Source organism: Leuresthes tenuis, unplaced genomic scaffold, assembly GCF_036924035.1.
Source record: "Leuresthes tenuis unplaced genomic scaffold, fLeuTen1.0.hap1 SCAF_6, whole genome shotgun sequence".
In the NCBI taxonomy this organism is placed as follows: Eukaryota; Metazoa; Chordata; class Actinopteri; order Atheriniformes; family Atherinopsidae; genus Leuresthes; species Leuresthes tenuis.
This window is the reverse complement of record NW_027325360.1, coordinates 6822473-6850028: the sequence shown is the minus strand read 5'-3', so window position 1 is coordinate 6850028 and position 27556 is coordinate 6822473. Positions and strand designations below refer to the sequence as shown.

General features: G+C 40.6%; 1 protein-coding gene across 1 annotated transcript in view; it reads left to right on the top strand.

The window, feature by feature from the left end:
* adamts3 (ADAM metallopeptidase with thrombospondin type 1 motif, 3) overlaps nucleotides 1-27556 on the top strand; it is a 143966-nt gene that overhangs the window by 45932 nt on the left and 70478 nt on the right. The window contains exons 5-7 of the mRNA XM_072387340.1: nucleotides 10605-10804; nucleotides 18811-18894; nucleotides 22194-22350. Of these exons, the coding sequence (XP_072243441.1) occupies nucleotides 10605-10804; nucleotides 18811-18894; nucleotides 22194-22350 (441 nt within the window). The remainder of the gene's footprint in view (nucleotides 1-10604; nucleotides 10805-18810; nucleotides 18895-22193; nucleotides 22351-27556) is intronic.

The following is a 27556-nucleotide window of genomic DNA, read 5'->3' as shown; positions in this document are numbered from 1 at the left end:
CTTTTGAGGTAACATCTTTTCCATCAACTGCAGCCTAAATGGAGACCAGATGGAAAAAAAACAAATCAGCTTTGCGTAGCACTCCATAAAGCTGAACCCAAGCCCAAAGCTCGCCTGATGGGTCTGAACAAAAGGACAATTTTAAGTGTGAACAAAAAAAACCCCTAAATGTTATGTAAGCCTGCAACTCAGTGTAGATAACCAAATGAATCCATGACTGTGTGTCTGATTTAATGCCACTCAGGTTTCTCCATGGCAATCGTAAACAATAGTGAAATGGTGAAATGTGATGGAAGCGCTAATGGATAAGACTAACGTATAAGGGACAAGTGGTGAGTAGAGGGGATCTCACCTACTTTGTCACAGTGTGGGGCAGCTGCTCATTGTGTGCTTTAAGTGTTCTAAAGCAGCCATTAGACTGGCATTTTGCAAATGTATGTCATGGTGAGGAAGATGAATAATGGAAAAGCCTGGACTACAGAAGAGTTTCAGGAAGTTCAGAAGCAGAGAATACCTTCCTTTGATGTAAAGTTTGGGTTTTATAACTATGCTGACCTTTAACAGGCTCAAAAAAAGACATGACACACAGGAAGAAAAGGAAAAGCCTAGGAGTATAATATCTCTTCCTAAGTGAATTATCCACCGCAAAATTGGCATCAGGAGGTCTGTTAGACATCAGTATCTGTGCACTCCGATTCTATTTAGAAATGAGTAGATTCGTAATTATGAAATGTAAATTTGGTGGAAGACAGGTCAGCTCTTGGCTAGTTTTACATTTTCATATTATCTGCATGCAAAACAAAACCTGAAATGTGACATTTCACCTGCCACAGTGACGTGACTACAAAGATTTAAGAGTTCCAGCTGCTTATTAGAGCAACTCACGATGATGGCTTAGAAACAGATGTGAACTTTGATGTGAAATCAGGTGCACTGACTGATGTTAAACAGCAGAGTAAGCATCTCAAGTTAACAACCTTTCTTTGTGTTTTATTTGTGCTCATAAGATAGCTTCATATCTGTTTGTTTCGGAATATTGGCTTCTGTTACACAAGCATTGGTCTAATTCTGGTCTCCAGTTGTTGTTGTTCTATTCGCTTGGTGTCTGCAGGGTGAGAGAAGACCAGCCTGTGCTGCAGGTTTCTTCTTCTGCTGTCATTTTGAATCTCCGGTCTTTGTGAGCACAGCTTTGCCTCATCCTTAGCCTCAGGCCTGGATTCTGTTTTTAGCAGTCGCCTCTTGTAAAGTCCATATTAATGTTGGACTAATTTCTGGTTCTGGCAAACTCGAGTGTTGTTTTGATGTTGACAGGTCAGTTTTTATTCCATATGTGTGGAAAGGTCAGTTATCCTGTTGTGTCACAGCTGAATAAAACCATCACTGCTCTCCTGTTATCTCTCCCAGCTGTGTTTCATCACTGGCTAACAAGTGTGTGACTTCACCCCATTTTCTGGTTTCCCACTTTCTACGTCTTCAGTTTTTCTCCCTGATTCCTTCCGTCATGTCTTCCTAGCTACCACCTGAGATGTTAGCAGAAGAGACAAGGACACTGGCTTTTAAATAAATCAGACATACGTCTTTGAGATTTTACAACCATCAGTTGAATATGTGTGACAAAGTGCGACATGGCTGCATTCAGTTCCAGGGTTAAAGCGTTTCATGCCAACAAATACATTAACTTAGAATGCTTTTTTCAACGTGGGAAAATGCATCAGAGACACAAAAGATTCTCCTCTCTCCTCCAGGTGTGTTTTAGGATTTGAGACATTTGTCAGAATGTTTTTGCTGGAATCAATTCACGGGTCCCATGGAAGAGAACAGAGAAGGGGAGAGGGAGGGGAAGGAAGAGAAACAAAACGAGCAACGAGAGGAGCCCATGTTGTTGTGTTAGCTCACAAATTAACTGGACACTTAGCGGCTAAGCTTACTAATTCTAAGAGCAGGTGAGCACTCTCTGTCCACTTTGCATTACTTACAGGATATTTTTTGAGTCACGTCTTTTGCCACTTAACATTTATAAAACTAACATTGAGCCGTGTTTTAGTGCTTGAAAATCTCCCCTTTGGCGGCTACACGTGTTAGCTAATAGCAAACTTTGAGTGCTATTTATTCTGTTTGTCACGGGTGCAAAAACACAGAAAATAATTTTACCAAACTAAAACCTTTTGCTTAAGGGTGTGCTAAATTTTTTACCTTCTCCTTCAAACAGTTGGATTTTCATTTAAATCAAGTTCTTCTGTAAGCAACTCATTTTGCACTCTGAGGCGCTCTTACCGTGTACATGGATGACATTTACACCTTCCATATGTTTGTGTCGTGTTTAAATATCATTATCAATCGTTAAACAACTTACAAATCACCAATACAATAACCAACATTGTTTCATTCCCATTATCGTTGTCAGGATACAGTGGTGGAAGGTAGGACCCAGATGCAGAACTTAAAATTCAAAAAAGGTTTATTCCAAAAAACAAGGAGCAAGAACAGAAAGCGCGGCTGAGCCGGATAATCAAAAATACTTAACTATGAAAAAACAAGACTATGAGGCATAACCAGACTTCACTTTCAGTGGCTGTGGCATGAAGGGTAAGGGAGGATTCTGCAATGAGTGCAAGTGAACCTAGAAACTAAATACTGTGGGGAAGTGATCAGTGATGACGTGCAGCTGTGAACAGAAACAGGTGACATGAGTGGACCCAACGTGACGGGGAAAAGCATGACCTGGAACCTGAAAACAAGATGAGGAAGAAAACATAACAAGACTATTAAAACATAAACTGGGACAATCGTACAGTGAGTCTGGTCAAAGCGAGGCATTTTCGTAGCCTGCTTTACTGCTAATATGAAAAGAAACCTCTATTCCAACCTTTTCTATCACACACAGTCCCTTTACTCCTACAATAAAAGCCCCATAGTTTATTTTGTTAGGCAAAGTAGCAAAGAGTTAGAAATCATTAGTAATGCTTTAAAATAAAGCCCAGTGGGAGCTGGAGTGTTGGCTTCAATGTTATACCCTAAAACTCCCCACAAGCCAGTTTATAGTCATTCAGAAACTTCAGGTGGGCCTTAGAGGAATGTACATAGACACACATGCGCCTTTTTAAGATCCCCATCTCGCTTCAGCATTGAACCACAGGCCTGCATGGTGTCTCCACTGTGTGAAATGCTTCGTCCAGCATCTTTTCTCCAGTTGTAGTGCGCTACTGGTAATTAGGCTGCTGTTGTTGTTGCTGTCACTGCTCATTTTCAACGGCATTTAGGACGAGGGAAGAAAAGGGCTAAAACAATATTACCCTGGTCATAAAAGCCTGTGTAATTATTTCAGCTTTTATGTGAAAAATTCCCTGACATGACGAGGCAAATGGCCAGCACTAAATCAACCGCAGCTTCATAGAGAAACCACAGCAGTCGCAAAATGATAAAGAAAAGGCAACTCCTGTTTAGTGGAAATGTAAAATTCATAGTCACGATGAAAGGTACCTGATGTCCATACTTTAATGAAAGCCGTATCCAGAGCCAAATAGAAAGAAGCCGTGCAACAAGAGTATCAAACAGTTTTCATGGCTAATGTAAAATGAGATTTCCACAACGAAAGCCACGTATGCTTTGCAGCAGTGTCACACATTTTGTCACACATTGTTTTCTTGGTGTAGTCTAATAGAGGACATGCATCAGATGTGTATATTGGAGAGATATATGAATTATGTGCTCAAAGACCAGAGAAAAGAATCTTTTTCACCTGAACAGCACCACGCTGTGTTAACAGCCGTCACGCCTTGCTGACATTGTTAACACAAGAGACTTAAAGAGTCCATGACCAAGGATGTCCTCACTCTGGGTTTGTTGGATTAACCCCGTTGTGCTTTGATGTTATAGTTTGCAGCATATTATTTGTGAGCATCTTTTCAGTGACCTCATAAATCCTTTTTACTCAACCTAACCTTGGGATGCCAGCATTCATGTGGATGTTACAGCTCTTAGACTTGTGCCAACCCCGTAACTAATATTGCCAAGCTAGAAAACACTCCTTCCAAAGACCCACCCCTGCAGACAGCAGCTTACCCCAGCAGGACAATGTGCCTTTCCAAATCACAAATACTGCTCAGGAATGACCCAAAGACGAAGATGAAGAGCCTCCCTGCCTCCAAACTCCCCAGATCCCAGTCACAACAATCCCAATCCAAGGATTTTCCCGCAAAGGACCTAAAGGATTAGCAGCCAACACATCATTGCCAAACCCCACAGGCCACTGAGTGAGGCCCAGGTGCCAGGTTTACATTGTCATTTTTAATTTGCAGTTAGAGGATGTCAATAAAAAAGGTGAATGGAACCAAGAAAAAAAAAGAGGGGGGCTTGTGCCCATTACAGAGAAAGCATTTAGCTTTATGGAAACAACTCTGTAAATCTTGTCTGACCTGGCAAAGATTAAAATGACATGATTCACCAGTTTTTTCTGGTCTTAATGGGCAGACAATAAACTCCCTAAACCATCACACTTCCCGGATGTCAGATAATATCTCAGATATTCCCAGAAATGAAAGTCATTCCTGAAAAAGAACTCTATTTCACATTTTCCTCTTGTTGATATCCACCACAATCATTTTTTCCTCTTCAATGTTTGTTTCCAGTTATGTTAGGGTAACTACTTCTTCAAGCAAATTACATGAATTACCCCACAGCCTATACCACCACCTTCTGGCAACACTATGCAACCTAGTTTACTGGCTTCAGAATGTTTTGTTAGGTTAAGTTTCTGGTTAGTCTTCAGTTTTGCCATGTTTTCCTTAGTTTCTCTTGCCCTGCCATCAGCTTCATCCCCTCAGCTGCACTCACTCACCAATCACCTCCCCTCAGTATTTAGTTTCCAGGTTTTTTTTTCATGTTCAGTGCCAGATTCTCGCCGTCATCAATGCCACAGTCGCCCATGTCATGTCAGGTTTATCAGGTTTTGTTTTGCCAAGTGGTTTTTCATAGTTTAGTTTTTGTTTTGTTTTTTGTATTCCGGCTCAGCCGTGACTTTTTGTTGTTCTTTGAAATAAATTAAGTCTTTGTTTGGAAATATCTGCATCGGGGTCCTTCCTTCATCACCACGCTCCACCCCACCCTACGTGAGACAAACAAGCTAATGGAAATGTGTTTGATCTTTTTAAAAGATAGCTTTAGGTTAGCTTAGCTTGTTAATGGAAACCCAGCTAGCTTTCATGAGTTGTGGCTGTTTTTAGGCTGGTGGTTTTATGTTGTGAGTGATTGAAATGAAGTTGTGAAACATTAAGCCTCAGTGTATGTAGGTATCTACATGTAATTCATTCACAAACTATGCCACCAAAGTTTTATTGGACACATTAATGTTTTATTCCTGTCAATTCTTTTTTTGGTTAGCTTTAGCACTTTTGATGGTTTTTGGCCTTGATCCCAGTGAAATTATGTCTCATTTAATCTCCTACCTCCCCACAAGAAACTGTCAGTTACAGTTACATTTTATTTTCGAATAACTTGCCAGTTATTTTTACCAGTAATAGAAATTCAACATATGATGATCAAGTAGCTTGTTGGCCTGTAACATACCTGCTATGAGGACTAAGAACTAGTGTCATGCCTGTCAGTGTGACAATGAGTGATGACACTACAGTACATTCAAAATATGAGGCACAAGTAGCCATAAATACGCTTGAATAATATTAATACATTTTTTTACTGTATCAGAAATAAATCGCTAGACTGAGGCAAATATGTTGGTTTTTTAACAGAAACTTTAGAGTTCTGTGGTTGTGTGGTTTGGACTCAATACAATCTATGATATCATCTCTTTTACCATCTACATTCATGATCACACTGGATTTTAAATGAATTCTTGTCACTAACTGACCCTCTTGACCCGTTTGTCTCGCATGCCTCGTGTCCCACACGGTAAATGTTTATACAAGTTGTATTATGTCATCTTTACGGAGTTCCTTGGAGAATTCTGCCTTTGAACCTGAGAGATCAAGGCGATACTCCAAGCTGCTCTCCTGTCACGCACGAGTCGGGCTTTTTCACTCTCTGTTTGATCACACTTGAAGCCATTCTCAAGGGCATCTGTGTAGCAGGGGACATCTGTGGTCTCATGCCGACACTAATGGTGTAGCATTTACAGTATACAGTTAAAGTCATTGCAGAAACATGACAGTGAGATGGTTTTAGTAGCTCTGACTCAGGAGTCTTAGTCCGCTCGAGGCTAAAACCTCTTCTGACATAGCAGTGTCTCTGTTGATGAAGTTTCATTTCTTGTCTTTGAACTCTCGCCTTTAAGAACAGCATCTGCTCATCAGGCTCAAACTCAATTTAAAGGCTCTTTTAATCCTGCTCAGAATCTGTCATTCCAAAATAATCTCTAACATTACATTTTTAAATGTTGAAGTTCCTCGTGTGAACTCTCTAACTACTCTAAAGAACATATAGAAAAAAGAGCTTTATCTTTTTGACCCATTTTTTTTTACATACGTCTGTATGTTTAATAAGCACATAATACAGTATATAGACCAGTCTTGCAGATCCACAATAAAGAAAAAATTCCAGCTCAAAGCCAGATGCTGCTTATTGTGACTGTAATACCCTGGATACTTACTGCGTACTCCCATTAATGAGGACACTCCACATGTTTCCTGTCAGATGAAATAGCATTTATGATTAGAAATGCCTCACTCTGCATCATCCCAGCAGACACTTTGCCCTACATTTCCTTACTAAACAAACATATGTACACATCTGTCTGCTGTCTTTGTCATTACAGCATTCTCGTTGTACCCTTCATACTAATGAGGTTTTTGGATTGTGAGCATGTGGAGTGTATATTAATGCCGTCACAGCAGACAGTAGATTTCCACTCCAGTCTGATGGCAACTTGCCTGTCTCCTACCTCTGTGCCATTTTTAGCCTGCGGCGGCTCTGGCTGGCCTCATTGCCACCTTGCCGCGCTGTGCCACGTGTGGGTAGGCGCTGGCTGGGGGCCCCCGTCTCCTGGGCTGCTGCTCCTGTATGGCGGGTCTCCCGTGGGACCGGGTTTTGGGCCGGAGTGGGGTGAGGCAGAGGCGGTTGGGGGTGGCAGGCTCGCCACTGACTGAAGCACACTAGCAGTCTTAAGGAGCGCTGCTGAGGGGAAGTCCTGTGCGTTTGAAGTAGGGACCTCAGAAAGCCTGTTTACTCAGGAGAGGGAGGGGGGAGCTGGCCTGCGGCACAAGAATGCCTGTGTCATGACGGGAGCGGTGGAGAGGAGGAATGTGCTCCACAATCCCAACTCTGTAGGAGCCGGGCCACAGCTGAGGTGGCAGCCATTTCTTCCTATTTATTTTAGCTCCCTCTCTTCTCAATCACTGGCCCTGTCTGTGGCCCTAAGCATCCCTGCAAAAATGAAAAATGGCCTGTGCTTTTATTTATGGCTTGAGATTTCTAAGTATTTGCCAGTGCTGTATCTTCAGTCAATATGGATGAAATAAAAAACTGATTTTTTTTATTTCAGTCTTGTATTTAAACAGGCGAAATTCATGGAGCGCCAAGGAACTGTTGGCAAGAATCTTTAGTTCTCTTTCGGTCCAGAGATTCATACACAGGAGGCTCTGACTGGAGGCCTTGTTCAGCTCTGGGTGCTTTACAAGAGGGATTGCATTCAGTTCATTTGATCAGCTGAAAACTTCACTGAAACATGTCTTCACCTTGTTTTGAGAGTTAAACATGCTTCTGTTCTTCATCTGATCTCAAGTGGTTTTAATATCAGAAAAAGATTTTAACCTGTGGCACGTGTCAGATTAAGATGGATTCACCAGCACAGAAATGGGAAATGCTTTGAATCACCACACAGCCAAACTTTCTGATGGCCGAATAGCCTTGAACACACAAGCTACTTGTGACTCCATGTGACCTTTGTTTACTATCTCAGGTGTCTTTGTAAATGGGCTCCATGAACTCACATGAAGCACATTTTTAGTTCAGAACCTGTGCTGTCTCACTGGAGCAGGTTTTTATTCATCACCAGTTGGAAGATGCTCTCCCTGACTGTGAGGTTCAGACAGAGGAATTCGCTGCTCTTAAATAGATACAAAAGAATCTACGGGAGCCATCACACTCAAAGGCAGGTGGTCTGTGATATTAATCACTCTTGTACTTCTAGAAGTGGTGGCCATTTCCACCAATCTGTGCGTTGAAAGCTCTACTTAAAACATTTTAGCTTGCAGTTTGTAGTTGCCTATATAGATGAGTGCTGATGCTTATCAAAATGAGAGGCTAGAGGTCTGTGATGTAGCCATTTTTTTTATACTGTTTTGATTAATTTATTATATTTTCAGCAGGATCTTTGAGGACTATCAGAGAGGTTTTGTCAGCATTTAATGACATTTCCGGTATTGATGCTATGTACTTGTACATGATCCACATGTCTGAGCTTACGGATACTTCTCATTCAATCTGATGCAGTTTGAAAGGATCAGGGAAGAGGAAAGGGATGTGATCTCAAAGTCCAGATGGCAAAGCTGGTAGAGAATTGCCCAAGGGGGTAATTCATATGAATAGCCCGAAAACAATAACAACAAAAAAATCTTTAACTTCACTTAAAGTCAGTTTATCCTGTCTTAAGAAAGAGTTTTGGCACATAAGTCTGATGGACATGCCTCACTCAAACCAGACACATGCCCGATGGCAAGAGCAGTCATGTGTTACTGCCTCAGGACGATAAACCTGGCCAATACTTATAAACATGAAGAAGAGGGCAGGCTTGCTGCATGCCACTGAATCCTGAGGGCGTGGCTCGTTAATCCCACATCTTAAAATGTGAAAATACAGCTGTTGGCTGTAGAAAAACAAACAAAGATTCTGTTTAATTGATGTCAGATTCCAATGACGTCTCAGTTTGTTGGATGCCTGTCACCTCTCCTCCTTTACAATCTGGGATCGTGACAGTTAATGGAAACAAGCCTGATTGTCTAAAAAGCGACTTTTCATGTCTAGACAAAGGTTTTCAATGTTTGGAGTGAAAAAAAACCTTTTTTTGTTTTTTAATTAACAATTTCATTCTGAAATATTCATTTCAAATATTGAATGATGAATTCTGCAGACTAATGGCAGTTTTACCTACTTACCTCCTGACACGACATGAGAGTTACTATAACTCTGCTGATGACAGAGCCGGAGCCAGAAACGAACTCTGCCTGAAAACCTCAGTGATAGTCTGGTTTGAACTTGAGTGCACAGAGCGGGCATCGTCTCAGTTTGAATTTGTACCAAACTATCTAAAGTACATTTGGTGGTTGAAATCAAACAAAACAAGCTCTGGGCATAATAACAGCCTTACCATGGACCAGCAGCTCCAGCAAAGCAAAACAGTCTCGCTCAGGGGCTCATCAATGATTCACCCAAATTGCTGCCAAGATTTTCCCAGCTGGGTTTTCAACCAGCAACTCTCAACCAGTCAAGAGGCTGACGACCAAAAGAAGGATTTTATTTGGATCATTGTGAGGGAAAGTTCCACTTTCAGTGCTTCCAAGTGTAAAGCAGCGAAGCGTTGAATGAGGGATATCTGTGGCCACTCAATCACATCTCACAGTGGCTCCTCTCGTCAGGGCAGAGAGCAGATAAAGGATTTCATATCAGCTCCCTTCTAGGTTCCAAAGAGATGGCCTTTTATTGTGCTTTAAGAGTGTTCAGCTAAGCAGCATGAAGGAAAATTGAAATACTGGTGGTTCGTTCCATCAGAAAGGAAGCATTATCAATTCTCTTGGTGTGATTGAGTTGCAGGGAGGAGGTGCAGAAGGTACCGAAAACTGTCAAGTCAGATAAAACACTTCATTTTCATATGTGATGAAGACAGCCGCTTGCTTTGAAGTCAAATGGGATTTTCCTCTTATTTAACCACAGTGGACAATCTCTGAAGTGTAAAAATGCCTTATATTATAAACTGTTTGTCTTTGCTGGCCTTTGTATTGAAGAGAATTGGGGTTTAAATGGGGTTTAAATCTTTTAAGTGTCGCACACCTTTTATCGCTCCACACTGGCAGATTTTGGGCCTTGACTGTCTTTTCAGCACCATGAGCCCAAGAGTATTTGATGTTTATCCGAGAACGCCGCGGATGAGTGAACAGTATGAAAGGCAGATGTGTGCAGCATTTTGCAGGTAGTGTTAAGTCGGAATGAAAAATGCATTCAGAGTGGTCGCTTGATTTGTTTTACAAACAGTCCAAAGCTAAGAGGAATGGAAATTACAATGATATGACACACTGGAACAAGCTAGAGCACCCGTTTAAATCTGAAGGCACACATGCTCTGTGAATGAGTGATTAAAGTTCAGCTGGACCTCCTCACATGGCTTTCCCTTCACTTTGCATCTCCATCTTTTTCTGATTCATTAACCCTCCTAACAATATAGTTTTTGCTCAATCCAGGTGTGAGCTCACTAAATAGTTATTTAAGTGTTAAGGCCCTGCTGCAGACACAAACATTTGTGTCTGAAAGGTGATTTAATCCCTCATGACCCAGAGCAACAAACTTAAGGCATTTTTGGAAGTTGAGTTTCAAAACATTGATGAACTCCTGCTTCTACAATTCAAAGTTCTCTCTCCTTTGTCTCGATCTCTGAGCAGAACCAGAGCTTGATGTTCCAGGAACCCTTGAGTCAGTAACCCGGCAGGTCAATGAGACTGTACAGCGCCGCCGCCGCCGCCGCCGGGAAGCTGGGGAGGACAACTACAACATTGAAATCCTGTTGGGAGTCGACGACTCCGTGGTTCGATTTCATGGCAAGGAGCATGTGCAGAATTATCTCCTCACTCTGATGAACATCGTAAGTCTCTTCAGTTTGCTTTTGTTATTCGTTTGGGATCAGAGTTGAGATTCCTTGATTCCCAAAATCAAATCTGATACCAACCAATGGGCAACATCACATTCTGACAGCTCTAATTCTGGTGATGGTTCCAGACTTTGAACTGATGTCTCAGTGTGGCTGAAGTAAACATTTAGTCGTATGAAACAAATAGTTTGCAGACAGTAATAGCAATTGTGTTTTATGGTTAAAGTTAATCTTAAATCCCACCAAAGATTAAAACCACGCCACCTGCTGACATAAACTGGGCATCTTTTTTTTTTCTTCTTTAATAATAACAATAAAAACAATAAAAACCTAATCAGATGTTTAGACTTATGTTTTAGTGAAACTGATTATTGTACATTCGTCCTAGTTAAGACTGTAAATTTCCTCTGATTATGCTGGCTTTCAACGTCTTGAAAAAGAAATGATTACTAGAATACAGAACGATTTAAAGCAGTTTATGCAGTTGATCTCTTACAAGCCAAATGCAAATCTGATTGGTTTGTAAGTTTATTGCTCTTAAGAGGTCCCTGAGTTGCCTGGCTGTGAGTCACTCTGTGCATCACTCACATCAGATACTGAGATTCCCTGAGCAGCATCATGTGCCAGCTAACAGGACACACGTCAGTGTCACCTCTCTAAATATCTCTTGAACCGTAATTGAAATTAAAACTCTTGTTTTTCTGCTCATTTCACTCACAGAATCTCAAATGATTAGCCCCTGTTGATTTCCCTGTAATGGCTTTCAGAATAAATGTTCTGGGTTTTTTTGGTCACACCTCTGCAGTTCTTGGGCATGTGGTGGAATATTTGCTTGCAACACAGCACCAACCTTTATAAAGAGTTCAGGTGGTGCCACCCGGTCTTTTTGCAAACTGTCAGTCATGCACAGAAAGAAAGAATTTGGCATTGAGCAGAGACGGATGAGAGCTCAGTTGAACGGTTTGCAGCATTTGGTTCATCTGGAGCTGACTGAATTTTGTCACAAGGTATCAAATAATAATAAAATTCCCAAGATGTGAACATTTTGACTTACCCTATTTTTCAGACCATAAGGCGCACTTAAAATCCTTTAATTTTCTCAAAAATCGACAGTGCGCCGTAAAATGCAGTGCACCTAATATATGAATTCATTCTGGTTGTGCTTTCTGAACTAGAACCGTGGTAGAACTTTATGTGGTACACTGCACTGCTTGATGGATTGAGCATTACGGCCACCGTAGTCACGAGCCCCGCAAAGTAATACGATCTATGCTTCAACATTAAGGTGTGTGCATTCATTCATTCATTTTCTATACCCGCTGCCCCAAAAATGGCTCCTGTTAAGAAACATGCTTACGAAGCAGATTTCAAGCTCAACGCTATCAGTACAACAAGTGAGTTGACTAAAGTTTGACTTATCTGAGTTTTGTTTCATTTAATGCGCCTTAGCATCCGGTGCGCTTTATGTATGAAAATAGATCCGTTAGCAGTCAATCATTGATGTTGCGGCTTATAACCCGGTTCACTTTATAGCCCAAAAAATACGGTAATTTGAGACTAATGCAAAGTTATTTGTTTGAGCTGATATGATACATACAGTTAAACCCGTGTGAAGATCCCAATGCCTCTTTTTGAGGGGCTTAAAGAAGTTTGGGATGTTTCTTCCCTGTTTTTTTTTGTTTTCTTTTGTTCTTTTTGGTTTTTGTTTACAATTAGAATTAAGAAAATATGAAAAATGGTCCTAAGCTAAAATTTGGACATCCCATGTGGTCAGTAGTTAAATGGAATACGATTACGGTTTAAATACGGTTAGCATATTTTCAATTAGCATAATTTATATGTAATCTTTGTCAGGTATTATCCTCATCTTGTGTATCAGTGTCCTTACTTTCTGTTTTATTTCGTTGATCTTTGCATTCTGCTGAGTTTACCTCTGCTATAGTTTCACACCTGGTCTTACAAAACTCGTTGTGTATGTTCTGTGACTTGCTGTGTAGGAGCTTGTTTTGATCAGTACTCATGATATCCACCAACACGTTTTTATTCTCTTTACCTTTAGCTCTGATCTCCCCTTGTTGTCACTTTTGAATTAGCTACAGCTTTTTGAATAGTTAGTTAAAAACGTGAGTAGAGTTAAATTAGGTTCAGTAAGCACTTAGTTCCATTTTCCTCGAATAGAAGTTTATAAGTCCCTCCAATCTACTCCAGCAGTCAGTTCTTGTAACTGGTCATGATCTATATATGAATCATCAACATTAAGAATAGTCTAAATTGCATCCGTTCAAACACAGAGGAGCATGCGGTCAAATTCCTAGCAGGGAAATTTGTATCCCTCTTTGAACATTTGTTTTGAATGGAGTTGCTCCTCAGCAGGGACATCTCCTCATGATACTCTCTGTGGGTGCTGGACGATCAATTCAGGCTATCATTTTTCCCAGGAGGCAGATGATAAATACAGAGTTTGCTACAGAAAAGCCTTGGGAACGCTGAATGAAATTGGCCATATGTACCTCAGTTTCCTGGGTGCACACTAAAGCATTCATTTTCATTTAGATGGAAGATCAGGCCGAACACTTTGACCCCACTGTTGTCGAGCCACTGCTGTTCCTCAGCAACAGGTCAGCAGGAGATGTTAACCTCCCTCAGTGCATGGGTTGGGTTGCAGATGATTGTATACCATTGATAGAATGTTGTTGGGCACAAGAACTAGGATAGAAACACTATGACTAAAATGGTCAAAGAAGCATATCTAATGGTTGACCAGCAGTTTGTGTTTTCCAATCAGAAGCTTCTGTGCTGTAGTGTTGAACAGGATTGTACTGAATGATAATGTAGACGTGCAGATGGTGTTTTCCAGCAGAAGTCCCTGCTGGCTTTGTCAGCCGGCAGCTCACCCTCTGCCCTCTGAACACTGATTACTGTGATTGGCAGTTACAGGTAGTTTCCGCCTGCCCTGCCTGTTTATCTGGACCTTGGTGCAACTCTGTCTCTAACTGCCTCTTTTCTACTTCTCCCGGCCCCTCTGGTCCTCACACCGCAGAGGCGGGTGCATCCTTTTTTTCTTCTTCTGTTCTCTCAACCCTTTTCTATCTTGACTCTTTGACCCTTATCCCTGTTGTCTTCCTCTGACCTAAATTTGAGGTTTGTGTGTATTTACAGCATCTCCATCCAAAGAGTTCTTCTCTTCTTTTCTTGTCTTCTTCTCTCAACCTTTACTTTATCTCTCCTTCCTTTTTATCTCCCGTTGATTCTCTTTTTCTTTTCCCACTTTTCCCCCTTTGGTCCTCTTCTTTTCCACATTGCTTTTCATCTTTTCCTTTTTCTCCATTCCTCTTTCATCCTTCTTGTTCCCTGTTCTCTTTTTCCTTTTTCATCTCCTCTTGTTTTGTCCTGTTTGTCTCCCCTCATCATCTCTGCCCGTTCTTTTCTTTCATCAACCCTCTTTTCACATCTCCAGCTCTCCTCATGTATTGTCATCACCGCTTCTCCATCTTCCTCATCTCTTCATTTCCTTTCTCCGCTCTTGTCTTCTTCTCTTCTGTTTTTGCCCTTTCTCTTTGATCTGCTGTTATTCTTGAGAGGGGCTCCTCTTCTTTATACAAATCATCCCCTAGAGAATTGTAACCGATTGGAGCATTTAATAAGCTCGTATATTAGCATGCACTTTGCGCCTCTTTGTGTGTGTGTTTGTCTTCACTGTCGACATGAAAGCCAACAATTTTTGCAACAACAGCTTCATTTTCAACATTTTCAACCTGCTTCAGTAAATGAGATGCAAATCACTTTTATTTTCACATCCTTTGTCTTATTGACACTCCATTAGTGAGTGCAAGCTTTCAGAGTCGCGCAGTGTTGCATTTTTTTGGGATAATTTGTGTACGTGAAAATAACAATGTGCATGGCTCCTGCGGGATCTGTCTTCTATGGGTTTTATAACTGTTTTTACCCATCTGTTTATCTGTCTCCATTCTTCTCTTAGATAACATGCATGACTGCCTGGCACGTTCAGTTCTACTCTTCTGCTTAGTTGAAATGCATGTTTATTCACTTTTGCTCATAAAATCTGTGAAAACAGCAGTATAAAATACAAATGATCTACAATATATACTAGAAGTGTGTCTGGCTGTCAGAACTAAGAGGACTTAAAGCTCTTGCACCGTCTCTGGATCGTCATCCCTGCAGCAGTTTTGAACAAAGATGGAGAAAGCTGATCTCTCTCAGTCTTTGTGGTGCTCATAAAAACCCACAGAGATTCATTTTCGGCATCCATCGGTTCCCCTCTCTGTCATAGATGCATCACATTTGCCTCACTTCTTTCATGAAAGTGTCAGATGAAAGTCATTACTCATTGCCTCGGCCGCCACAAAAAGCTCCAAAGAAAAGTTGTCCAAACTGATCCATTATCACCTCCAGAGACACCTCCAAACAGCATCAACCACAAACCAGGTTTTCACAAGCACTGAAAGGTTTTTTTTGTCTGGATGATAAACTGCATTTTTTGCACCTTTAATCTGGAAAAATATTCAAACTCTACAAATTCATTTTCTCATTGGCACATAGTAAATGCTTTAGATTTATCGACCTCTGTTGGTGTAATTCAGGTACTGCAGTGATTACATTTGCCTGTACTCTGAGTTACCAGTTCACTTTAAAGTTACTCAACCTAACTAAACTGCTTCATAAGGGCTTTCACATTCAGCATTTGTAGGTTGTTTATTACGCGTGGCAGTGTCTTTTAAGGCTTTCTTTTGCATTGAACATGAACTTGTTCTCATGTTTCTTATATCACGATGATTTCCATTGCAACACCACAACCCAGCAATCACATTTTCTCTACTACAGAGTTGACTCAGCACTTCTTCAGTGTCATTTTAACCATCACAAGAGGGGGAGTTATTACTGAGCTGCAGAGAACTTTGGTGGTTGTGTGTGTCTGTGTGCATACATGCAAATCCAAAAATATGTCAACACATATATACGGCGTAGACATCTGGACACACATATGGGATTTTTCAAAATGATATTACATGAAGAATGGTTATTACTCTGCTGCAATAACAGCCTCCATAGATCTAATTTGAGGCTTTCCAGCAGATTCTGGAGCCTGTTTACAGGGAGGATTAGTGTGGTCCAACACTGATGTTACTCACAGTCAGCAGTCCAGTTTGTTGGGATGAGGTCAGGACTCTGTACAAGCCTGACACGTTCTTCCACACCAGACCATTTCATAATGGGCTTGATTTTGTTCACAGGGGTACAGTCGGGTTGACACAGGAAAGAGTCGACCGCAAGCTGCTGGAGGAGCACAGCTGTGTGAAATGTAACCGAATGTTGTGGAAAAATGATTCAGTTCAGGAGGTGAACAAACAGTCTTCCACAAAGGATGCAAAGAATTTTGGATCAGGCTGTATTCATGCATATAACTGCTGTTGTTGAGCATGCTTTATGTAAATGAATATGGCCCATTATCCTAACTCTAAGTCTTCAGCACTCTTTCATAGTCACTTTTTCAGTCTGCACAAATTCTGAGACTGTGAAATAATCCTTCAGAGACACAAAATGACTTCAGAACAAACACCAAAAACATACATTTGTAGTCTCTTTTGGTCGAAGGGGGGGGTCTCACGTCTATTTCCTAAAACAGTGACCTCTGGGAATCTTTTATTCATCTGTGACCATAAGCCATTTACGCCTCCAACACTGGCAGTGGATGTCAGTTAACAGTTAAGTTCAGTTAAGCACGAGCATCTTCTGGAAAACTTAAACCTGTCTAAACCTTCTGCTATTACTGTAAACTCCAGAGATGTGTTGCCACTATTTTTACTCTGAGCTAATTAATTTGAGCTGGATGAATAATATATGAGAGTGAACACAAGTAGCGCAAGAGGAATTGAGTCCTACTGTAAATGCGTGAAGGGAGCTGCTAAGAAATTGCAGCCTCGAGACCAAAAGTTTTGATTGGTATTTGTGATGGGTTGTGGTGTAATTTCAGCTCCTCCTGAAGGAGAGGTTGACAGCTGAGCAGAGCTGCTCCGTTAGTAAGTAAGAGTTCAGGATTGGAGCAGTTTATCTGTTTTCTCCTGCTTGTGGAACCGGTCACATTCAGGAAGATGCAAGCTGTAAGTCATTCAGTCTGCTTGAGCAAAACAAGTGATCGTACACTGTTGAAATCATTTTTTCACCCCATCTCCTCTTTCCTGCGTAGAGAACGCTGACATATTGCTCAATGAGATGGACAAGTTGAGAAAGAAATCATTGGCCCAGAGAAAATCAGACCTTCAGACCGTGAGGCCACGTGTTGTTTCAGGCCACACGTTTTCGGTTGCTAATTAGTCCTTCTCATTTACAATGTCAAAGAGCAGGAATAGATGTTGATTTGTTCACTGACTCGGTCGGTGTTCAATGTTCAGTCAGTCAGTTACTGACACAACAGTGATGTGTGTAATGAGCTAACACACACCTTACAATTCTGTGAGCCTTTTAAAGGTCAGCTGTCAATATAATGTGTGATTTCTGATCATGCAAATGATAATAGTGTAATTATAGTGTAAACGAAAGAAATCTACTGCTTTTTTGAATAAATTCTGGTTCAGGGCTTGAAACTGGATGCTTTATTACATTGCTTTGCATGTGGGGGGATTAACCATTCTCATTTGCATAATATATGATTTACAATCTACACAAAGAGATGTACATGTAGAGGATCTGGTAACGCATTAACATTCTTCTTATCTTCTGCAGTCCGAGCTTCAGCTTCTGTCATTCCTTAATAAACTGGCCGCGTTTGGAACAAGTCACTCATTGTTTTGGAGGATAGTGCCAAACACACAGGTTTTAAATTAGAAAACTATTTGCAGAAATGAATAGAGGATTTTCTTAATAGTTAATTGCACTCTGTATTCAACACACACTGGTGCTCATATCTGCGGCAGCTTAGAATTACCTAGAAAGCCAACATTTATCTGAGCAGGGTTTCTGTCAGAATGAATGGACGAGCTGTCCAAGGTGAATCCCGCCTACCACCTTATGGCACCTGGGATATCATAGGCTCCTGTTCCTTGAGACCCACTAAAGGTATTGAGGATAGATGAATGGACAGGTAATGTGCTGCAGTTTTAATTAAAATGGTTTATTGTTTTATATGGAAATCATATCAGAATTCAGTGGCAGGCTCACCTGCTGCATCCTGAAGAAGATAAATAAGCATGCATGGAGTGGAAATCCCTCAGTGTGTTTGATATACCATGTACAGCCTACAGATTCAGGAGGACTGAATAAAGACAGATAACAGGCCAGTGGAAGATTATCGTGTTGACTATTAGAATTATGCTGGATCTTGTGGGCTTTACGTAGCCCTATTTTACACTTTGATTGAGGAAGATTTTTGTCAGGCAGCTCCTGGACACCTTCACTTGCTTCAATCACAGACCGTTTTTTGTTATGATACATTTTTATATAAGATAGAAATACAAAGCCTAAACCGAAGAGTTGCTGATGATTACAGTATCCACAATATGTGAAGAGCTCCCAGAAGATAACACATATATCTGTTAGGAACAGTGCTGCACTGATGCTCCCAAATGCAAATAGTTGTCTATTTTTAAACTAATTGAGGTTTGGAATCATTTTCAGTGCACAGCTGTTTGAGAGCAGTGTTTGCCTATATGCAGACAGCAGGCAGCAACACCTCTTTTACTGTTGTATAGTAACCATGTTTTTCAAAGAACAAACCCTGATGGTGAGGATACTGTCCTTCACTGCATTTATTGCTCTGTGTGCCTCAAAATAGTGGTTGCAGAGGTCTGTGATTACAGTGATCTGTGGGGTGATTTCTGAGTGGTGGTTTGGTTCTCTCACTCCCTTCCTCTGGTGAGTGGAAAGAAGATTGAAGCTCAGCTTTAACAGGAAAGGAGATGGAACATGTCTGTGATGCATATCCTCCTGAACCCTTTGTGAATTGAAAGTCCTCAGAATTCTAACGTCTTTCCTCTGCTCCTCAGGTGAATGAGATCTACCACGACGAGTCTCTGGGAGTGCACATCAACGTGGTGCTGGTGAGGATGATCATGCTGGGTTATGCCAAGGTGAGTTCACAGTCCATTTCTGGTTGTTTTCCCTTGAATTCATTTTGAACAGTTTGAAATGCTCACATTTTTTCAGTTAACACTTCTGTTCGTCTTGTGAAAGATGTTAACCCTCTGTGGTCTGAGCCCATTAATGACATCACGCGATCTGATCACGCCAGCGTGATCATAGACCTCAGAGGGTTAATATGAACACTGAAGCACAGTCCAAACGGGTCAGTCTGGATAATTCAACTCTTCTCATCTTTAGTAATGTTGTACATCTAAAGCAGTACAATACAAAAGATAAAGTTGCTGTTTTTAAGTAACTCGTTTAAACTTTCCTTTTTCCTGTCATTTGAATGAAACCTTTCTCGTTGCTAGCTTGTTTTCCCTCAGAGGACTACAACTGGTCACTACCTACCTCCCAGGGTGCAAGCCTATATGACAGCGTGATGGGATGGCATTACACCATATCCTGTTGGCTGTGTTGGACCACAGACTCTGATAATGGCGATTCTCTGCGATAATTAGGCTAGTTTATTATTTTTAATTGGACCATGGATGTCAACCCCACACAGCTCCACGAGGGAGCTGCCAGCTGTGTTGCAGACTGTGAAATTCAGCCTCTTCTCCTTTTGCCCACAAATGGTACCTATCACTTTCGGAGCTGAGCAGGGCCGAGTCATTTGATGCAGGTCTGAAAGCTGATGAGAAACTTTGTCATTGCTCACAAAAGCCAGATGTTAGCTCGTGATGTTGGGTGTTTTTACCAGTTTTCAAAAGGCAACAACATCATAGCAATTTGAAAATAACACTAAAACGTTAACATAAATGCAAATTGGGTTAAAAGTGTTCAGAAAGAGAGCACATTAAAACAAGTAACGCACACAAGGATCAGTAAATTAAAGCAGAGAGGGTTCCTGTGTCCTGGTCCCAAACTCGGAGCTGGTTCACAGGAGAGGAGCCTGAAAACTAAAGGCTAATAGTGTTGCTTTTTGTTGTTGGAGCATTCAGAATCGTTAATAGTGGAGCAGAGGTGTTGGACAAGGAATGATGAATAACAGTAAAACCTGTTTGCCAATAAATTACTGCTGTCAGGATCTATTAAAGAGCCACATTGGTCATTTTGCGCCTGAAAAACGAGGACAGTGATCTTTGGTTGGCTGTTGCAAAGATTACAAAACTATAGGAGAAGAGCATATCAATGAATTATGCAGGGTGACTTACTGAAGGTTGCAGCAGGCAATTTACAGCTTTTTTTGCGACGTTAGTTATTGTCAAAAAAAAAGAATCTTTTATCGATGCCTTTTCCTTCTTCTGTTTGGAAGGTGCAAATTCAAAGAGGGGCTGGAACCTTCAATTATGTTGACAGTAATACTTCTTTTAAAATAGATCCAGACAGGATAGATGTGAGAAAAGGGAGCCTCACAAGTCCTGCCGCACAGAAACAGTTTTCAGCCCTCCATGTTTTGTAGTTGGGATTTCATCTTCCACATTTATATGTATTATCTTTATGCTAAATGGTTGGCAGGCTCTCCAAAAAGCAAGGCAGAAATTTCAGGCTCATCACTTTGTCATTTTGTGTGATGGAAGTTTTTAACATTGAAGGGTAAAGTAAAGGCTACGGTTATAGTTGGCTCTTAGGTACATTTAAAATGGTTTCCTCATCTCTACTACTTGTTGGACTTTATTAAAATAATAAATAGTTCACTTTCATACGCTGTCCATGGTTCTGAAGTGTGGAACGCAATAAGAAGTTTGAATGTCAGTCTGTTGAATGCTAAAGTCTTATGAGATTCATTTAAAACTAATCAATGTCTATTAAAGGAGACAGTCTTTATTTCACAGTCAAACAACCCAGCTAAAATACTGAAAATATGTTTGAATACAAAATAAACTTTGCCTGTGTCGTTGGTAAACTACCCACTCCTGATGATGCTTGTTTGGTGCTAATTTGCACTTCTCTTAGTATTCTGCTTTAATCTTTGAGTTACTTATATTCATGTTCTTAGATCAGCGTGATGTATGTAGATCATCTGCATTCTTTTTTGCAACCTGCCAGTTGCACATTTTAGTAAATCTGCCTCCTGACCCACATGACCCCTGACTCTAGCTGGAGCAAATGGATCTGTCATAGAATCAGATTTTTACTTGAAAACATTCATTCTTTTGGATGATTCTTCATCAGGAATGACAACTTGAAAGCCCACTGAGACTTCAAGGAGCTGTTAATACAACCGTTTAATACCAGCCGGTTGGTCAAGTTAAGATAAAACAAATGCATGCTTGTGACCAATTCGTGTTCAGGCACTAGACAGGAGCCACTCTAGCAATTATGTCCATCTGAAACTTACATGTGGTTCTCCCTTGTCTGCAGACTTTCTTGTCAAGTTATGCTGTCCTCACATGAAGTGTAATTTTGTGCAAGCATCCTGTCAGAAATGGCATCTGGGTGCTGCTTCCACATATTATCTGCTTGCCTTTCATACATATGGACAGGATGGCACTTGTCTGGTCTGTGTGTTATTCTTTCACAAAAACATCTTTCTTTTGTATTTTTAAACTATTTCAAACTAAATAACTAGTAATAAAAGGGCAAAGGCTAACTAATTAAATTTAGTGAACCCACTGAACAAATGGATATTGAAGGTTAGCTCTGTGCTGGGTACTACCCTATAAAGAAAGAAGAATGTTGCACAAGTTGCACATAATGGACAACACTCCACACCATTTACCTAACTTAGTGGTCAAAGAAGTGTCCTCAGACAGAGGCTTCCTCACCTATGCCACAATAAGGACCAGTACAGAAGTCATTTCTGCCCACAGCAATAGCCCTACACAATGACTGTTTCATTATAATGACTGTTTATTCTTGTTCTTTTATTACTTCTATTTAAATCATCAGTTATTCATTATTATTACTGGAAAAAGTATAATTCTTCTTCGGGGATAAATAAAGAAATCTAGTATTTTAATCAAATTACTAGATCATACTTTGTGATCATATTTTCTAGTGAAAACTTAATCGTTGTGTTCAACAAATGTTTGTTTTGAAGTTGTGGCCAGCTGTGTTAACTACTGGGTGCATACACAGTAAAAGCCACTGGCACTGTGTTGATGTATGTTCACCAAGAATACTTCCTATTGGAATCTGGGAAGGAAATTCTATTTTCCATCCACCTTTTACCAGCTTAGGGAGTGCATGTTTAGTTAGGGTACACAGTGAATACTGTTCACTCTCTGAAAATTAGCAATGTGTTATTTATCAGAAAGCAAGGTTCAGTGGTAAACATGTTTTTCTGTCTCTTGTCTATCAGTCCATCAGCCTCATTGAAAGAGGAAACCCATCACGGAGCCTGGAGAATGTGTGCCGCTGGGCTTTTGTGCAGCAGAAAGGTGACCCTGATCATGCTGAACACCATGACCACGCAATCTTCCTCACTCGCCAAGGCTTCGGCCCCACAGGCATGCAGGGTAAGGCTCTGAAGGACATGCACGGAATGATTCAAAAGAGAATGTACATTTGCCTGCAGCATTTTGACCTGCCCTGTGATGTTAATCAATCCAGTAACAGGAGGTTATCCATCACAAAGCATCCTGTCTTTCAAAATGTCATTATCTGCAATGATTCTGGAATTGATTTTGACATGGAGCTTGATTTTGAAAGCTGAAATGGTGTCAAATTCATGGTGCACTTTTAACAAGCTCCTTCCAAGAAAATATTGCACTGCATCTCAAATGTTGCCAAACAACTATATTTGCCCCAGTTGCTCAAATACACAAATACAGAGTTTAGATTCTTTTAGAGGTGGTGGATTTTTGTGGAGAAGTCTTAATGTCAAGTGTTGTGTGAGAGAGCGCCTAAGCAGGGCTAGCAGGGATCGAGCAGATCAACAAATGGTGCGGAGCGCTACAGTAGATTTTAGTCATTTCAAATCTTATAGAAAATAGAAAATCAATATATTGTGGCATGCTGAACCAAATAATAAAATGAGCTAAAAGGTCAAAGAGCTCGGTCTGCCTCTGTAAGGTGTGTTTCTGACACCCCATGCCCCTTCATACAGTATTTGGTAACTTTGATGTGGATTCTGACCTGAAAGTCTAAAGGCACACTCTTTTTACTTTATCATTATTTTATTTAAAATTATTATTATCATTTATAATAATGATGGTGATAAAATAAAACTAACAACCCAATGTAACGCTTCTGAAAGTGTAGAAACATGTCAGAGAAACTAGATTCTTTTAAAAAAATGTCTTAATCTCTGTCTTATAATCACATTTAGAGATGTTTTTCGATCAAAGTTTTGTACAATTTAGAGCAGCTCAGCAGGTATGTGGCACACACACATAACAGACCAAACAGCCTAATGAATATTAGCCTGATCGGCATAAAGGAATCAGGAAAGGACAATGATGAGGAGAAATATTGTCCATCACACTGAAAAGAATTTGTCATGTGATTAGAACCATTTGAGAACCGAGCACTCTGACATTAGCCATGTTAGCTGATGACTGCTAAAGTTGTTCATAGAGTACAGTAAATTTTGCCATCACATAGAATGTAACAAAAGTAGAAATTGTAGTTTTCTACTGGAGTATTGAATAGGAAACCTAAGAGAACCTAACACTAAAGGATTAACTGGAAGGCTGTCCATAGTGTCACCAACTGTACCACAAAGGTGCCCGAAAAAGGAGGGCAAATCAAGAGAGACATGAAAGATAAAGCATTATAACAGAAAGGAAGACTGAAAGTGGAAAGAGATATTTGCAGACGGCACTGATACAGTAACTTGTGTCATATTAACTGTCTGCTCCTCCCCTGTGGTTTGGAAAAACCACAGCAATGCTGCTCCTTTGGTACCCCAGAGTGTCTGGCAGTTATTATCGCAACATAATGTGTCTTTTTCTAAGACTACATGTAGTTTTTTTCAGAACTCTACATAATCTGAGTTGTTTCCCTGAAAAAATCACAATAGAACACCAAAAAAGAATCACTTAAAAACAGATCTATATCGAAACATAAAGTACAGTATTTCTGTCAGTTTTAAGCTTCGGAACCCACAATGCGAGCATTAAAAGCGAGTCCTACTCACAAAACAGCCAAGTTATAGCAGATACAGTCAATAAAGTATTAACACTGGAATTCATACTGTTGTGTTTTTTATGTTATGCCTGAGGAAAAAATCTCTGAAATGATGTACAGTTATTTTGACGGTGCTGACACTTTTACTTTGCCTTTAAGATAGTTGATTAACCTTAATTAATCAAACTTAAACTTTGTGTTAAACTAAGTTCATGTTCTCTGTTTAGCACTCTAGTTGAAGTTATATGTACCGATAAGCGATGCTTTCTCATCAACAGTAATGATGTACACAGCGTAACCAGTTATTAATGAGTTTAAACATTTTGTTTCTATTAATGTCATTAAATAATTGTCCTCCAACACCTACATCTTTATCAGAAACATGCTATAGATAAAACTCCACATGAAACGTTACCACAGCAACAGCTGTACAAGGCATTCAAGCAGATGAGAGTGAGCAGAGGGTCGGAAGTACGTACGTCAGCTTTTTTTTCTTTTACACGTGAATTTATGTGTTGATTCCATGGAGATTTACCGGAGATATTGACAATAATCAAAAACATACACCATTAGTTTGAATTATACTAGAAATGGTGAATGCTGCAGTTTGCTGAGAGAAATGCCACACTGATTCATTTTGGAGCCCTGCTGAAATCAGAGCATGCATGTATATTACAAACCAAAAAGCATGCCAGTGTGTCTTCCATGACAACAAAGCTTTCATCCTCCTCTCTTCTTATCTTCACCATCGCTGCATTTCTAATAACTGCATCAAGAAACAATAAGGATCCATGAGACATTTTCTTTTCCCACTAGGCCTCCCATGGATAGAAAAAGGTCAGTGTCTTTTTGTATCTTGATTGCTGCAAGTGATGCATCCATATAATACTGAGCACAAGAGAATTGAAGCATGAGTGACAGCAATACACTGATATGGTGGCTTCTGCACTTTATAAATGGCGGGAGACAGTGTGTTTCACTGCCTTGTGCCCTGCCGGGAGGCTTTGTAACTGAACTGAGTTCAGGGCTGCATCAAAACATTTTACCTGCAAAACTAAAGCCACTCAAGCAGCCTCCTCCTGCCTGCAGTCTCTCAGTACAAATTCATACGGTCTGTAGATGGTAACGTCTGGTTCGGTCATTTTTTTTTTCTTTTCTGTAGTTCTCTCCATGCTTTATCACTTTATCAATCTGATTTTGTGCAGAATTTTCTGTTGCTAAGAAGCCAAAATTAAATTGCCTTTTATATTCCTGTGTGGGGGGGGTTGTTTGGTGCTGGGAGTTAGGCGGATCTGGGAGGTGGACAGGAGTTCAGAGAACTGGAGCCACTCATTGTACTTCATTACTAAGCTCCCCACTGACTTTAATTTCTGTGCAAAATTCAAACCTTTGAAAGCTCCCTTTTATTTTTCCCAAGTAGTACATTTGGATTTCTAATTATTTACTACAACAATTCCCCTACCAGACAGCTTCAGTTTGCTTTGATGCTTTCAAGGAAATTAAGACATGATTGGCTTCATGGCCTCCTGTAGATTCTGCTAGTCAAAGGCAGAATGACTTCAATGCTATCTGGGGGAAAAAATCTTTCAGTCACCTCTCTGTAGTCCTTTCTCCAGTCATGGTTAGGTTTAGACCATTTCTGAGCCGTGCAGTCAGCAAGAGGTCATTAAGCTTCTCTGTTTGTGTGTGACATGTTTCAAAACTGAATGATTCGTACAGGCAGAAATAAACTGCACAAGTAATCAGAATTCACTCCACTGAGAGTGAAAACACAATTAGAAGTTGATGGGAAAGACGGAGCAGAAGGCCTGGATGAGTCTTCCATAAAGACACCAGTGGAACAAAAAAGCTGTCCTCAAGGCTTTAGGGTAGATGATCTCGGTGGGGATCTTTCTTTCCCCAGGCCTTCAGTGAATTTGCTTCAACAAATAGGCTCTTAATTAACAACAGTCACAAGCAGATTCAGTCTCTTTTCAGAAATACATGAAGCTTTTCTTTACAGAAAACTGTTATCGAGTGTGAGGGTGCATGGTTGTTTGTCTGGTTTGTCTCTGCGTTGGCCCTGTGATGGACTGGTGACCTACCCAGAGTGTGCCTGCTTCTCACCCGTTAGCAGCTGGGATGGGCTTCAGCCCACACACACAGCTTGAGAGAGATACATTTTAAGAGGACTTTACGAGAGGCAGAGCTAATGTAAGGCTTCTTCTTCTGTGAAATTGGAAGTATTCATTTACATTGGTAGAGACTGGTGGTTTAAGCAGAGTAATGAGCATAAAATTGTGAACCTGAATAAGCTTAAGGTGGCTGGGGTTATGCTACTCCAGAAAATTGATTTCTCGAATCAGAATGTTATTAACCTCATTCAATTAAGTCCAGCATGGAACTAAAATAACTGAAGGACCTGTGCTTCACTTTGTTTCCTTCAACTGCACGATTTGTCCAAGAAAACTTATTAAACTTATTACTTCAGTTACTTAAAAATGAGATTTTGTCCAAGATAATTTTGTGCCTGCTGGGATAGGCTCCAGCCCACCCACTACCCGATCAACGGACTGTCGGTATAGAAAATGGATGGATGGATAATGTTGTGCACTTTTCAATCTCCTATAGAACTAGAGCTGAAATGATTTTCAGGCTGTTTCTAACATGCGTCCTGGGTGAGAGAACACCAAGTACACACGTGAACACGCACAGGATGGATTCATTTCGCAGGAAGATTCCGTCACCACATTCAGAGGTGGTCCAGGACACCGATCCACCCACCAGGATATCTTCTCACTGGCAAGTTTCTGGAAAAAAGATTTTGTTCCAAAGCAGTGTCCAAACTTGAAAGATAGAGTATTTAAAGAAAGTCTCCTGCTCGTTCTTTATGTTCTGCAGAGACAGTAAACAAAGCAGCTGTTAGCGCTGCTCCAAAGCTCTGGATCTGTCTGGGGGGTCCTGGAAGTCTTCTTTCAACAGACTTAGATCAAAGTAAGCATGTTTACTACTGGCTAGTGCTCAAGCGAGGTGTCAGACAAAAGCTAACAGCTCTGCCTCTACTTTGAAACCACTGTGTCAAGAATGTATGCAATCAAATCTGACTTATAGGAGAAAATTCTTCAAATGCAGGAAATAATGCTGCAGCAGTCTTTGGGAATATATATATATGTTGAAGAAATTATTTTGGGGAGCACTTAGGGTTTTACTGAATTGGATTGTTGGAACTTGTTGGAAGTTTTATGAAGAAATCAGTGGATTACCTGGAGGTTTCCATGGTGAGTCACCTGTGAAATGTTTAATAGCCTTGATTGTACCAGCTTTGGTCACCTTACCATAAAATGCTTTGCATCAATCAAATCATAAAAACTTTAGCTTCACAGCGGTATGTCGTTTGTGCGTATACAGGGCAGTTGTGTGCACAGCAAAGTCTGTAGAAAACAGCTGACGGTCCACTGGTGAACCGTGGACATTTCAGCAGTTTAAAGCTTCAGAGTGTCAGCGGTGAGCTGATGTGCTTTGCAACATTGCAGATTATTTCTCTCACATTGCCTCTGGTGCAGAACTGAGCTTGTTGAAATTCCTATTAGACATTCAGTCGTAGATTTGACTTCG